This window comes from Primulina tabacum, chromosome 2, assembly GCF_025594145.1.
Source record: "Primulina tabacum isolate GXHZ01 chromosome 2, ASM2559414v2, whole genome shotgun sequence".
Classification (NCBI taxonomy): Eukaryota; Viridiplantae; Streptophyta; class Magnoliopsida; order Lamiales; family Gesneriaceae; genus Primulina; species Primulina tabacum.
This window is the reverse complement of record NC_134551.1, coordinates 44022209-44037994: the sequence shown is the minus strand read 5'-3', so window position 1 is coordinate 44037994 and position 15786 is coordinate 44022209. Positions and strand designations below refer to the sequence as shown.

Here is a 15786-nt window from a genome sequence, read left to right as displayed (position 1 = left end):
AAACACAACGCCATATTTTGTTGTCGTATGAATCAATAATCGTCTTCACATCTATGTCATTCTTCTGGTAAACGATCCAATTAAACTGTAAAAATAAAAATGTTAAAATTAAATATTCATTTAATCAAAACAAATTAGTCTTCATTTAATCCTATTAAATATTAAAATTCTATAATACCTCATTATGATTCATACGATCTAGAGAATCTTTATAATTCTTACAGAATGTGTTGGCGAATGTGTGTAGCTAAATCCAACTTTCCACCTACAATTTAACAAAACACAATTACATATCAAAAAATTATAAGAGATAAATTTGATATTACCACAATAATTTTTAAATATTACCGTGCACCATATGGAGAAATTGAAATAAAAGCATCAGGATCAACTGGAGGTACAACTAATGTTAACTCATCTCGATCGGGGTTAACACATTTAATCCTTCTCCGTGCCCATATCCGCTTATAGTAATAAAAATAGTTCAACAAATTTAACATAAAAATTGTGTTTAATAATCAGATCACATTAAAGATACCTGCAGGATATATAAAGGTCCAGTCATTGTAGTCTTCTCTATGCGTGACGCGTTACACAACTCACGGTATAGAAATGCTAAAACTACACTACCCCAACTATAAGACTTCACGTTATCAATATCTCGTAGCAGTTGCAAAAATATTAGTCCAGCAGACCCTCCTTGCTAGTCAGGGAACATTATTCCTCTAATAATCATTAACGCAACACAACGGGTAAATTTGACAACATCTACTTCTGAAGTATCATCATTAACAAGGTTAGACATGCAATGATCGTGTAGTGCAGTCATAGACAGATGGCCACCTTTCAAATGTTCTGATGCTGGAAAAAATCCCAATATATCCAAACATATGTGTTGTCATTCCTCAACTTTATGTGATACATCTACTCCAGTTACTGCTTCACCATCAATTGTTAGACTCCAAATTATTGAAACATCTTGTAACGTGACTGTTGCTTCACCACATGTAAAATAAAACGTTTGTGTCTCGCGTCGCTAACGTTCAATAAGAGCAGTAATCAAATGATTATCATAAACTTGTGAGCCAAATTATAAAACTCTATAAAAATCCATATGATTTAAATGTCATTACACGACGGTGTAAGTAATTATCAGTATATAACTACCAAATCAAATTGTCTGACCTCTTCACTTTGATAATATCATCAACGGTTGAGAAAGAAACTTTTGATGACATATGTGTCGCTTGTAAATAGAGGACACTGGGATTTTCTGGATTTCGATTATCTGCCATTCTGAAATATGTTGTAGATCTTCTCAACTTCGTCACAAAAATTTTTCGGTGAGGAAAGGAGAAATTGAGAAATGCGAAAATGAGACGGGAAAGAAAAGAGGAGGAAAGAAAGAAGAAGGAATCCAGCAGAATTGGTCGAATGGAACAGCGCCACGTAGGATAGTCCACGCTTACTAAGCGTGGACGCTCCACGTGGGAGCAGCGACCGCGCTTCGTAAGCACGGACTCTGCTGCACGTGAGCACCATCCGTGTTTACGAAACACGGATTGCAGTAGTTTTGTCACTTTTTTTAAAAAAAATTATTTTTGAATTAATTTTTAAAAATTAAATTATTTGTAAAAAAAACCGCTGTCGACCTCTCTCTCTATCTTCTTCAAACCCTCGCTGCCAAATCACAGCCCAAGAAAATTATCTGGGAATTCAAAGTCGCAATTAAGTATCAGAAATCGAAATCGAAATCGAAATCGAAATCTCATGTCAGTTTATAGCAGAATCCCATACTCCCTCCTCCTCCACCATACAAACACCCAAATTTCGAATACGATAAAAGCCTCATCTTTGTTACGGTCACCACCCCACAAATTGTTCTTCTTTAATACCGTTACGATGCAAAGAATACCTACGAAGAAACCCAATTTTTCCGCTCCGCCTTCGGTTTCTCTTCAACCCGTTGAAGAGCTGCCACCTAAGCTACAAGATATTATCAATCTTTTCCAGGGAGTTCAAGAACCAAAGGCCAAGTATGAGCAATTGTTATTCTATGGAAGAAACCTGAACCCTTTGGAGTCTCAGTATAAAACCAGTGATAACAAAGTGCAAGGTTGTGTTTCTCAGGTGTGGGTCAGAGCATACCTTGATAGCGATAAAAATGTTATCTTTGAGGCCGATTCTGATTCTGTTCTCACTAAAGGGCTCGCTGCCTTGCTAGTTCAAGGTCTATCGGGCCGGCCTGTGGATGAGATTGTGAGGGTATCACCTGATTTTGTGGTGCTTTTGGGGTTGCAGCAGAGTTTAACTCCTTCTCGGAATAATGGATTCTTGAATATGTTGAAATTGATGCAAAAGAAGGCTTTGCAGCTGTATGTTGAAGCTGAAAAGGCAGGAAATTCAACTGGTGAAGAATTTGGAAAAAGACCGGTTGAAAATTCAAATTTGGAGCCGAATGATGGTGGCGGAGATGATGGATCCAAATCTAGTGAAACTTATACTGGTATTGATTCAGGCAATGGAGGTTTGTTGGGCAGTAGAGGGATGCGGATTAAAGAAATGCTGGAGAAAGAGCTCCGGCCCTTAGAATTGGAAGTTGAGGATATATCTTATCAGCATGCCGGGCATACAAATTTTCGAGGAAGTGATGCTGAGACGCATTTCAATGTAAAAGTGGTTTCTGAAGAATTTGAAGGGAAAAGTTTGGTTAAGAGGCACAGATTGATTTACAGCTTGTTGCAAGACGAGTTGCAGGGTGGATTACATGCTTTGTCGATTGTGGCAAAAACGCCAGCCGAAGATGGCAATCCGTGAAGTAATCTTATCATGGTTGAGGTTTAATTTTACTTTCTTTATAAACAGATACTAATTCACTGGAATAAAATTGATGACAGAATATGTGTTTTTTTTAAAGATACAACGTCGCTTTACACTTTATCTTGATCAGGTATGATACATTTATAGTAGCTTTGCAGTGGATTAATTGCCTTTATTTTTTGTTTCCAATCTTGAAATCCTTTAGCTGATTCTATGGTTTGTTATTTGTCTATGATCTGCCAGTGTTGTGCGCTGATCTTCATTCTTCTTGCTTAATGATATTTTGACATCTAGTGGTTGAGTTTCATCTAGTTTTTTTGTTATGGGGACCTTGGTTCATGACTGCTATTCATTTATGCTGATTTAGAGGCTTAGTATTGGTGTCAGTTGAATAGGAAACTAGAATTTTATGTAGTTTAATTCTTAGATATTTATCTTGTGTTGGAAAGCATTGATTCAGAAGTATATTATTGAGGTGGCACATTCTTGGTTGTGTAGTTAACCTTTTGTTCGAAGCTTATCTCGCCAGCATCAATTATCTGTTCACCTTTTCATTTTTTGAAATGGTGACTTCGATAGATTGCGGGGATATATCGGTGGTATAGGACTACAGTAATAGGAATCATCTTTGTACAGAAATTCTGTTGGAAAAATGGGTTTCAAATCTCTTGACACTTTGGTTACATCTCTATTCATGTTGATTAGCACATTTTTTGAATCACTTGAAGACTTTATAGATCTATGGTAGTCATGCTTAACGGGTGGGCAGGTTCTGTTCCCTCCAAATGGAACCAGTCACATGACTGGTTCGGTTTTGGTTTGTTCTATGGGTTACACAGAGTTTACTGTTCATATTTCCGTTACCTTATTTTTCATTTGACAAAGTTGGATTGATGTAGTGTCTTCCTCTGATTTTGCCATTGTCCATGTGATTAATTGATTAATATTACAAATCATTCAAAGGCCTTGAGTCTGAAGTGCAAAATCTTGAGGATAAAAGCGATATAAAATCTAAAGACACTCTTTAATTTATTTTGAAACGAAATATTGAAGCACGATTCAATATTCTTGAAGAGTCTCGAGTTCCTTGCACTCCAAAGAAAATAGAAACTCACTGACATTGCTAGAATGCGAGCCTTAGCTAGGCAAGACGATCCCAGGTACGCTTTTGTAATTTCCTTCGAAATTGTTTAAACTTCAATTTTTTTCTCACACAAATTTTATACCTTTTAATCAATTTTAACAAAGTTATTTTATTTGTTAAAGAAAAAACACACAGAATAACCACAATCCCATTTGTAAGTATATATTGCTATCTATACTATCTATACTTCTATACTATATTATTAAGTGTGAGGACACCAAATTTTTCTTCCAATTTTACCCTTATATTTTACTAATATTACACTTTTGTTTTTGTTTTTTTTTTTTCCAATTTCAACACACATTTTTTCAATTTTATCCTTATATGATACTAATATTACACTTTTGTTTTTTGTTTTTTTTTTCAATTTCAACACACACTTTTATTTTTATTTTTTTTATTTCAACAATTCAAATATCAATTTAGTCACTCCATAATTTGTTAAATTTCACTTTAGTCCATCGTTAATGATAAAAAAATTGTACACATGTATCGCGTGTGCAGAGTAACTAGTATCAATGAAAGGTGAAGGGTGAAGGGTGAAGGGTGAAGGGAGGAAAAAGTGGGAGAGGTAATGAACAGATGTGTGTCCCCTTCCCCAAATCCATCTCTACCTTTTTGCATGAAATACTTCCTTCTGGCACGTTCTAGTTTGGCTACTATAGAAAATGAAAATTAAAATGATTCAAGTTATAAAAGCATCTTCATCGTAGCCAGACAAAGCAATATGGCTGGTAGAGGATATCCTAACGACAACAGTACTTACCCCTGGAGTACTTTCTCTCCAACCTGCAAATTCTCATGCTCGATGCCAATCAGACGTGGAAACGGGCAGCTCCCACAGCCTTAACGTAGGTATCGACAAGAATTTATGGGAGTCGGGCCCGGAATGCCGTTTGCCAATATAATCTTGATCCAGAACCCGGGATTCGGGACGATCGGTCTGATCCCTTGCACGCATGGCAAACAAGTATCATGCAGTGGATGAAAGACGATGTTAGCGGTCATTACAACAAGTTGGTGTATAGGGCTGAGGTTGCATTGCAAGGTGGAGGCGAGATTAAAGCTCTTCTTTGGTACCAAGGTGAAGTGACGCGATTCACTATGAAGATGCTAAGCTATATGGAAGCAGATTGGCCAAGTTTCTTACCAATGTGCGGGCTGATTTGGGACTCCCGGACTTGCCAGTGCTTGTGGTACGTCAATACCAACATTATCGTAATAAATCTAGAAGAGAATCGACTAACTAAAAATTAATTTATCAGCCTAGAAGGATCTTTTAATTTGTGGCATTCACTTCGGAGCTACGGAGATTTTTTAACATACTTAACATATATATATTTTTTAAAAAAATTATTAGAAAAAATTTAAGTATCAGTTAAGGGAGAGATCATGTCTTTCAAGTTTCATTTAAACTACATTCATATGTGATTCAATTATAGAAAATATACATGATATGCTGGAGCAAGGTACAACATATAAATACAGGGAAAATAAATATTTTTATTCCACTAACAAATAATTGTTGCCTGTTAATAATTTTTGTGATCATGCTAACATCAGTATTTTTTAGCGATGTCAGTATTCCGACAAAATAGGGTAAAAAAATCAAAGTTATTGCATCAAAATTATGAATACTTTATGGACCAAAACCTAAATTAATAGCATAAATTAGTCCACCAAAATTATTTTCTCAACAAAAAAAAAAACTCACAAGCTATTAGTAAGACAACCCTTTCATGAGCTCATATCATTTTATTTTTTTTAATGAAATGAGTTTCATTAATAAATTTAAAAAGATAATACAAATACAACTACATTAGACATTCTCAAGAACTTAGCTATCATAATGATGTTCACAACAGACAAATCTTACTGCAATGCATCTATAACAGAAATTGCACCAAGAATACAGCAAAAGCTTAAAATTTTGATCTTCTTGATTATGGCTTCCACCTCCGGCTTCTCATTTTCGAACACAACTCGTACCAATTTATGATTGTGCGGAGAAAAGTAAGACTGTTGGCATGGCCCGACAGCTGAAGCATAGAAAGGTCTATACTCGGACAGCAGCAGCCAGCATTCATCCATCTATTGAGCTCGTACATCCCAATCTAATACTAGCAAGCAACAATTTTTTTCAAATTATCTTGTCTGATCAAAATGGCATCACGATTCTGTTGAAAAAGCTAACGTTGAATTTTTTCTAATTTCTTGCAATTTGTCTTAACTTTACGACATGGTCTATTGATTTAGGTGGCGATGGCCACCGGAACGGAGAATACAAAATGATGGTGAGAGAAGCTCCGAAGGAAATAAAGCTTCCACAAGTCGTAACGGTTGTTGCTAAGGGAGCGGAGATAAAATTGACGATAAGCTGCATCTGAACAAGGTCGGATCAGTCAAATTTGGAAAGAGACTTGCTGATGCCTTTCTCGAAATTAATGAACAATGTTGAATATGTTCATCCCTTTTCATTGAATTATGAGAATAACGTATGTTGAATTGTTCATTGGAGAAATGTAATATTTATGAAACTTAAATGTGATTGACGCTTCATAAATAAACATTAAGCACTGTTAGTTCCGTGTCCAGCTTTATTAAATTTTTCGTTCAACTACACGAGATTAGAGATAGCTAAAAAGAAATGGAAGAGATATTCATCGCTCTCGATCCATAATAGGAACTAATAAGTATAAAGACATCGAATCCTTGAGCACAACCGATCAGAATTCAGGAGTAGAAGTAATAATCGATAAAATATCTTTAGTGACACAAAATATGAAGAATCATTCATCCCCTATATCTTGTTCATAACCAAGTGAGCACCATGTTGAGGTACAAGAGATATAAGATAGTCAGGCGCATGCTTGTAAGACGGTGAAAGCTCAAAAGAGAAGCATTGTAGAATCACGGCCAGGGCGATTTTGGCCTCTAACATCGCGAACGTTTGTCCAACACATATGTGACGGCCCCAACCAAACGGGAAGTACATATATACCTTACCTTCTGTGCCTTGGAAACTTCTTCGCTAAATCTCTCAGGATTGAAATCCATTGAGTCGTCCCCCCAAATTTCCCTGTCATTATGGAACATGGTTATTGGCAGTATAACTTCCACACCTGCTGGTATTGTAAAGTTCCCGAGCTTAGCTTCGGTATCAAGCCTTCGGGTAACATATACTACCGGTGGATACAGCCTCGTGACCTCGAGTAAAATCATGGTAATCTGTCATAAAACTTTTCGTGATAAGGGAAATAAACCATGTCACGGGCAGATACTTCATAAGTTTGATTAAAGTGTTCTTCTTAGACGTTTCAAATGTAAAAAAAATGACATATTTATCAAAAGAAGGAAAGACGTGTAGGAAATGTTGACTATTGTAGCCTACATTTGTTACAAACAGTACAAGACCCCTCAAATTTAGAAAATTGAGACGCGCATACGCCTCTTCTTTTGACTCTCGAGCTCCCGATAAACTCATCGTATGCCTATAAATAGCGGTGATTGAGGTAACGTTCGATCTGCTTCCGCATATTGTTTATCATGTTCATAAATATGTAGAAACATAATTTTGTTAAGAAATTTCTAACATTTGGTATCAGACCCATGATACCTCTAACTTGAAAATTTGTTTTCATTTTCTGAAAATTCAATATCATGAAATTTTGAAAAATTTCTTTCTGAAATTTGCGTAAGAAGCTTGAAGATCGGATAAAATAATTTACCTGAGAACATCTTCGGAGTATATCTGATACGAAAAACTTGTTCTTGGTTGAAGTTTTGCAGATGATAATTGTTTCCTAAAATTATTTGATACGAGATGATCAAAATTTTGAGAGCAAACAAATATAGAAGAAGAAAAAAATTGTAGAAGATGAAGACTTGCATGTATTGAATAATGCAAAGTAACGTGTATGTATTTAATATTAAGGAGCCCACACAAATTGGATGTCTTCAATTTTTCTTCTAATTGTGTCAGTAAATGTTCCATTTTATTATTACTTATTTTTTTAAAAAATAAAAATAATAATTAATGTGATATATATATATATATAGTTGGCTTTTAAAGGAGAGCCAAAGGGTGATGAATTCATTTTATTTTTATTATTTTGTTAAAAAAATAAAAAAAATTATTTAATGTGTTATTAAGTTATATTGATGAAACTCTATGTATGTTGGAGAGGTACTTTTCACCTGCGTTCTTTACTATCTCTGTTCATTTGACAATTCATTTAACAAGAGAGGCTCGTCTGTATGGGCCAGTTCAATTCCGCTGGATGTATCCATTGGAAAGGTAATAAATGTTAATCTATATTTATACTAATTTAATATCGTACCACGAATTAGATTGTGTCTTTAGCACTTCTTTCATGAGAATTTGTATTGTTATTTAGGTTTATGAAAATGCTTAAAGGGTACTGAAGAACCGAGCAAGGCCAGAGGGTTGCATAGCTGAGTGTTACCTCGCAGAAGAACGAATGTGGTTTTGTAGAGCTTATATAAAAAAAGCTGCTATTATTGGTCTACGATCTAATCGGAATGAGGATTTGGAGAATGGAGTGGAAGGTTGCCCAATTTCTCAAGGAAAAGAAAAGATTTTAGAAGAAAATGTGTTGCAAGCAGCACATCGATATGTGTTGTTCAATACTGCAGAAATTGATCCTTACATAAAGTGAGTTGTAAATTGCAACTCTAATAGTCTTGGTATATTGCATAATTCGTATATTTTAACAATCATCTTTCAATGATTTTAAATAGGATGCACATTGAGGAGCTTAAACAAACAGATCATTGTTTCTCAAGCAATGGCACATTGTTACAAAAACGACATATGGAAACATTTTCTCAATGGTTATCAAAACATGTTTATGACAATTCTTCAGATCAGATTCGATGGCTAGCACATGGTCCAAGAAAACATGTTATATCTTATACAGGTTATATTACAAATGGACATCGGTTCCACACAACTGACGTTGGAAGATCGACACAAGATCGTGGTGTTTCAGTTGAAGCCGATACTATTTGTCAATCTAGTTCTACTGATTCACATACAGCAGGAAGACTATCATATTATGAGGTTATACGAGATATTGTGTTACTAGACTATTATTTGTTCAAAGTTTCTGTCTTTAGATGTGATTGGGCCAATCCTAGAACTGGTATCAAAATGGAGGATGGTTTTACACTGGTCAACTTACACCGAGGACTAAGAATTTTTGAAAACGATCCTTTCATTTTAGCATCACAAGCAAAGCAAGTTTTCTATTCTAGGGAAAATGATGAATCAAATTGGTATGTTTTGCTAAAAGCGCCGCCTCGAGGTATTTATAACATGAATTTTCTTGAAGAGGATGCATATACGTCGTCAAAACCTCTTGATGTGTCCAGACTTGGGATTAACATTACTGAGAAAGAACCGTATTCAAGAAATGAGTGTGAGGGAATTGATGTGATTGATATGCCATGATTGAAATTTTCAGCTATATATTTTATATTTATTTATTTGAAATAATAAATTTTATTTCATGACTGAAATTTTTAGCTGTAGATTTTATAGTTATTTATTTGAACAAATAAATTTTTTTCTCCGGTTTCGTTACTTTTTATTTACAGTTTCAGCGTATTTTTCTTGTTAATTTTCAGTATTGCATCATGTCATATTACATGTTTTATCAAATCATTGTATAGCATTCAAATGATGAGAAATATGGACAAAAAACGCAGCAGAGAATTTGTAGCTGAAATTCAGGTGATATCTTGTATTCTTTTTTAATTCTTGGTTTATTTTAATAAGTACACTTGTGCACTTCAACATCTATTTATGCTGTTTTGCAGGAAAAAAATGTTAATCGGCTATCGAGAATGGAATCTAACAATTCACCTGATGCTTCACAACATTTGCATGGTAAAGAGTCAGTTGATGACATAAACATTGCTGGGAAAAAGGGAAGAGGTCCATCAAAGTTGATTTTGCTTAGGGGGCCAACAAAAGCCCAAAGTGTTGGAGCGTAATAAGTTCGGTCAACCAATTGGAGATAATTCGGCGAAGTACACATCTTTTCTAGGTTGTATGGTAAAAGAATTTGTTCCGTATACATTGGATGGATGGAATGACATAGATGAAGATGTGAAAAGTAAGATGTTAAGTTGTCTTCAGGTAATGTCCTCTGTCACTGAATTATTATTTTCAGCTTCTATAACAAAATTTAGACATATTTCACACTTCATATTTTACAGCTGCATTTTAATGTCGAGGAGTTGGAAAAAAAACATTATTTCAAAAGTTAGGTAAGTTATGGTGCGATAGAAAGTCCAAGCTGTAGATACTTATACGAGAAGTTAATACCGGCCGAGCGGCTTCACGAGATCTTAGTCTTTTCCGAGTGGCTTCACGAGATCTTAGTCTTTTGAAGCCTGAATTTATAGACCAAAATCAGTGGGACGTTTTTGTAAAGAAGACACTATCATCTTCCTTTCAAGTAAGTATTAATTCACTGTTATTGACCAAAATCAGTAAGTAGTATCATGATTTACAATTTTGTTTTTAAAGATTGTGTTTGTGTTATTTAACTTGTAATTTCTTATTATTTTCTCCAATGTTAAGCTATTTTAGAAGTATGTTTTTAAAAATTTTCATTATATTCTCGTCATGGTAGGTTATAATTTCTATAGATGTAGAGTTTTCTCTAACATATATTGTCTGTTGATGGATATGGAGATTTTGGTTTCCTCTTATATGTTTGTGTGACTGTTGGCTAGAATAATAAATTTGCTAAGTGGTGAAAGGATGAGAAAAGCGGAAACTAGAGTTGATGTATGAGGAAAACATAATCCAATTGGTTTGATATATGAGAAAAACAGAAGCTACTGTCATATCATGTTCTCATGATGACTTAGATGAAAATGATTAGCATATTTGATTCTGTATCTACATAAATTTTATATTTTGAAACTACCGTGATAATCAATATGACTTCTTAGGAACCTATCACACTCATAGTTACTATTACAGTATGTTTGATTAGATTATTATGTTTTGAAGCTACTAAATAGAGTTAAGTCTATATATATATATATATATATATATATATATATATATATATATGAGTTTTTGTGATATATTTTGATTCTTAGGAGAAGAGTGCAAAATTTAGAGAAATGAGGATAAAACAAGACTACAATCACACAATGAGCCGGAGAGATTATGCACGTTTGGCCCACGTGATGGTAAATATTATTATTTATAAAAAATTTCATCTAGTTTTTTTAAAAAGTTTTCATATTTAAGTAATGATGCATCTTTTAAATTTCTTTTCTAATGACTTTTTTATACATTTTATATGTTTCTTTGTTAAGGGAGAAAAAAGTCCTGCAGAAGCACCAATTATAAGATCAGAAGTTTGGATTGAGGCTCATAAGAAAAATAATTGACAACCTAGTAGTCAAGCTGATGGAGAGAAAATGGTAATAAATCTATGATATCTTTGTTATTTGCAGAAAGTTAGAAAAATTTGTTATTTACTCAAAAAATATATCTTTATTATATTTTGTAGAGAGAAATAGAAGAATGTCCACTCGAATCTCTAAATACAATTAACATTGTCGATGATGCAATTAGCCTTGTATTTGGCAAGGAAGCTCGAGGTAGAGTGCGTGGGATGGGCTTTGGAGTTACACCATCGAAAGTTGGTGCTTGTATTCAACAAAATGGAACTATTAAACAACTTCAAAGTATTATGAATAACTTTCAACAAGAAATGCAAGAAATGAGGTCCATATTTCTCCAAAGTATGAGGCAACAAAATGATCAAGAACAGGTTAGTATTTAACCAATATTAGATAAAATAAGTTAAGTATGTACAATTAAATTCTTGGATTTACATTGTGACATTAATTGACATAATTTTTGTGTCAAAATTAGGTTGCTAGTGGTGGCATTAGTAGTGGCATTGGGAATGATATTGGCAGTAGTAGTGATATCAATGGTGCAAAAAAAATTGGTAATGTTAATAATGTTATGCAAAATGTAGAAATTGCTCAGGTAACTATCTTTAAATTGTATGACTTCTAAACCAAATTTGTTGCTTAAGTAAAATGAAAGAATTAATAATTTTTTATTGTTTAATTATATGCAGAGAAAATTTAAGAATGTGAATAGTGAAGGTATCCATGATAATACTAAATGTAAGTTACTTCATTGGTGTGGTGATGAAGTTGTTGCAGAAGGTCGAGTTGCATCAACAGATCCAAAAGCAAAAGTGCATCACATTCCTCTTGGAGGGACTTGCTGGAAAGTTTGGGTTGATAAAGTTTTGGTGGAGAAGGTAGACTTGATACGCCCAAATGATGAAATGCTTTATCTCGACGATGCAATAGATAGCACAGTCGCATGGATATCTAAACTTATAGTTTTGTGTGATTGATATAGATTCTACTGATTGGAAAGATTTACATTTTTTTTGGATAACAATCATGTTACTAAGTGAACTATTATTATGTTTTAAAATTTTTCTTCTCTTATTAGAAAATGAATAATAGACATTATTCCTCTTGGATGATCATGTTATGCAAATTATTTGCGTTTAGATTTTTCCGTTTCACTTTTATTCATGATATTAATGCCATTATTAACAAAACAATTTGCAAGTCGTGAATAAACCTTAATGAAACGTGTAGCACTCATCGTGAATAACTTAATACAAACACCTCAATAGCACGCATCTCGCATGTCATGAAAAATCTTAATACAAACCCCTCATGAGCAGCATATACTTTTTGTTGTGAATAACTTTAACTGCAGCGTGCAAATTCGCACGCTGTGAATGATCTGATTATAAACATCAATTACAGCGCACGTTACCCGCCGTGAATCATACTAAATGCTGCGCGCATTGCGTGCCGTTGTAAACTACTAATGACAGCGTGCAGAGAACACCGCAAATAATGCAAATAGCAGCGTGCATTGCAGGCCGCCAAAATTATTAATTGCCGCGCGCGTTAGAACGCCGCAAATAATATTAATCGCAGCGCGCATTGCACGCCGCCAAAAGTATTAATTGCCGCGCGCGATACACGCCGTTGTTATCTTCAAACTTTCAACAGCTTATAGTTGTGTAGGGTGCATTGTACGCTGCGAATAGCATATATGTGCCCCGCGAAAACCCATATTTGTTGTAGTGTTAATACACTGAAATTAAAATCATAAATAATTTTTATACTTTTAATATGAGATTTCAGAACATTAAAATTTACATTATGTTCATATTAAATTATATAAAATTATTTATAATTTTAAATGAACATATCAAGTAAAAATTTGAATATAAAATTATTTTATAAAATGTTTTTGCTTATAAAGATTCACATAAATGTGGATAATTAAGTTAAATAATGATTACAAGGTGGCGTAAGAAAACATGATCTGAGAGAGTTCTTCATATATCGGTTTAAACTGTCTTGACTTGACATGGTTTCCCTGATGAACGTTGCTCTGTCCAAGAGTTAGGTGTTTAAAGTACCTTAGCCCTACCTATCTTTCCTGATAGCACACTTGGAAAGTGTTAATTGTGTCACTAAATAATTATTATATAAAGCATTTAGTAAAGTCAAAATTTATTCAGAGAACCGTATAATTTTAAATAATTAAGGAATAATCACAACATCTTTAATTATGAAAAATTATGCAGTAAGTGGATTTGGATCACATAATGGACATCAATTGTAATTAATTATACAAACATAATAAATTTTACTCCACATGGATTTTTATTATATCTATATAACTAATTAGGTTAAAATATCAAAATTATATTTTTCTTAATTTACCCTGCACGAGTTAAGGAAAAATATATTTTGATAGTTTTATCATAAAGTTCTAGAAAAATCTATTGAATTAAAATTTTATCCTACAGACAAATTTTATGTCACTAGATTTTAATACATGATTTACATTGGTAAAACATGATATTACCTCAAAATTTTTAAAAATAATAAGCATGTTATATTTCTATGCATTTAAACAACCCTGCGAGTTTTTCTGATATGAATGTGACATTCCCGAACTGAAGGCCGATAATTATAAAATATGGAAAGAAAGAATTCTTCTTCAATTAGGGTGGATGAATATTTATTATGTTGTACGGGAAGACGAACCATCTGTTATTACTGAAAACAGCATTCCAAATGATGTTGATCTTTATGAAAAATGGGATCGATCTAATCGACTTTGTGTAATGTTCATAAAGACCAAAATCTCTGCTGACATGCAGTGGTTCCGTCGATCAGCATAATAATATCAAAGAATTACTTAAGGCTATTGATGAACAGTTTCAGTCTTCAGATAAGGCAATTGCTAACACTCTAATTATGGAATAGGAATTTAATTTCAGTTTCAAATCTTATACCCCTTCGTTATTCCTTCTAGTTTTTGGATAAATCAATAAATTTATTTTATAAATCAAATATTGTTGGAAATGATACAGTGATTGATGGTCTTCTCTCTATTTTTTTACAAAATAATAACACTACTATGCATGTTCAAAGAGGTATCAAAATATGTGTTATAAATGGAGATTCCTCTATACTATGGAATCGGAGATTGTGACAGATTTCCATAGAGATAATTAAAAGATTAGTAAATGATGGAGTACTTAATACTTTAGATTTACTAATTCTGAGACTTGTGTGGACTACATAAAGGAAAAACAGATCAATAAGTTTAAAAAAGATGCCAAGAGGAGTACATGAATATTAGAAATCATACATTCATATGTTTGTTGTCCAGATATGGACATGAAAAGTCCAAAATACTTCATCTATTTCATTGATGATTACTCACGATACATGTATATCTACATGCTTCATAACAAAAACCAAGCACTTGAAGCCTTTAAAGTTTTCAAGGCTGAAGTAGAGAAACAATGTGATAAATAAATTAATATCGTGATAACTGATAAAGGTGAAAAATATTACGGTAGATACACTGAGAATGGTCACACACCTGGTCCGTTTTCAAAGTTTCTCCAAGAACATGGGATTGTTGCCCAATATACTATGTCTGGTTCTCCGGACCAAAATGGTGAAGCTGAAGGGAGAAATCAAACATTACATGTTTAGTAGCTCCAAACTTCATAAATCCTTGTGGACTGAAGCTCTTAAGACAGATGTGTATATATTAAACCGAGTTCCAACTAAGGTTGTCCCAAAGACGCCATTTGAATTATTAAAATGTTGGAAACAGAATTTGTAACATATACACGTTTGGGGTTGTCCTTCTGAAATAAGAGTTTACAACCCACGTGAAAATAAACTGGACCCAAGAACTATAAGTGAATATTTAATTGGGTATGCCAAAAAATCCAAAGAGCACAGATTCTATTGTCCATCTCACAACACTAGAATTGTGGAATCAAGAAATACAAAATTTCTTGAGAATGACTTGATTAGTGGGAATGATCAATCAAATGACATAGTTTTTGAGAAAAATCACATTAATTCACAACTCTCTTATTCAAATAATAGATTGGTTGTTATTGACACCCCTCAAGACCAAACGGATGCTACGCAACCGGTTGCTGAATTTGCACAAATCACGTATGAAAATCTAGTAGATCAAGTTTTTAATGAAGAACAACAAGAATTTTTTTATCAAACAAACAACTTAAGGAGATCTACTAGAATAAGAATATCATGATCTAGTTATTATGTTGTGTACTTACAAGAATCAGACTTTAACATTGGAGCCGAAAATGATCCTGAAACGTTTTTACAAGACATGAGTTGTAATAAGTCAAAACTATGGTTTAATGCTATGAAAG

General features: G+C 33.6%; 3 protein-coding genes across 3 annotated transcripts; all 3 read left to right on the top strand.

Moving 5' to 3' along the window:
- Positions 1 to 1652: 1652 nt before the first annotated feature.
- LOC142532338 (sufE-like protein 1, chloroplastic/mitochondrial) lies at positions 1653 to 3009 on the top strand. The gene has a single exon (XM_075638656.1). The coding sequence runs from the start codon at positions 1771 to 1773 to the stop codon at positions 2815 to 2817; it is 1047 nt and encodes a 348-aa protein (XP_075494771.1). The 5' UTR covers positions 1653 to 1770; the 3' UTR covers positions 2818 to 3009.
- A 5221-nt stretch (positions 3010 to 8230) lies between these two features.
- On the top strand, positions 8231 to 9894 carry LOC142537932 (uncharacterized). The gene is made up of 4 exons (XM_075643390.1): positions 8231 to 8261; positions 8362 to 8639; positions 8726 to 9719; positions 9806 to 9894. The coding sequence occupies exons 2-3, from the start codon at positions 8446 to 8448 to the stop codon at positions 9435 to 9437; spliced, it is 906 nt and encodes a 301-aa protein (XP_075499505.1). The 5' UTR covers positions 8231 to 8261; positions 8362 to 8445; the 3' UTR covers positions 9438 to 9719; positions 9806 to 9894.
- Positions 9895 to 11407: 1513 nt separating this feature from the next.
- LOC142537931 (uncharacterized) lies at positions 11408 to 12500 on the top strand. Its single transcript, XM_075643389.1, has 3 exons — positions 11408 to 11787; positions 11892 to 12011; positions 12106 to 12500. The coding sequence occupies exons 1-3, from the start codon at positions 11629 to 11631 to the stop codon at positions 12391 to 12393; spliced, it is 567 nt and encodes a 188-aa protein (XP_075499504.1). The 5' UTR covers positions 11408 to 11628; the 3' UTR covers positions 12394 to 12500.
- The last annotated feature ends 3286 nt before the right edge of the window (positions 12501 to 15786 follow it).

Excerpts from the sequence above, each read along its gene's own strand:
- LOC142532338 (XM_075638656.1), top strand. The coding sequence starts at position 1,771 with ATGTCAGTTTATAGCAGAATCCCATACTCCCTCCTCCTCCACCATACA.
- LOC142537932 (XM_075643390.1), top strand. The coding sequence starts at position 8,446 with ATGTGGTTTTGTAGAGCTTATATAAAAAAAGCTGCTATTATTGGTCTA. Across the intron at positions 8,640-8,725 it reads GAAATTGATCCTTACATAAA|GATGCACATTGAGGAGCTTA; the intron begins GTGAGTTGTAAA and ends GATTTTAAATAG.
- LOC142537931 (XM_075643389.1), top strand. The coding sequence starts at position 11,629 with ATGGGCTTTGGAGTTACACCATCGAAAGTTGGTGCTTGTATTCAACAA. Across the intron at positions 11,788-11,891 it reads AACAAAATGATCAAGAACAG|GTTGCTAGTGGTGGCATTAG; the intron begins GTTAGTATTTAA and ends TGTCAAAATTAG. Across the intron at positions 12,012-12,105 it reads AAAATGTAGAAATTGCTCAG|AGAAAATTTAAGAATGTGAA; the intron begins GTAACTATCTTT and ends AATTATATGCAG.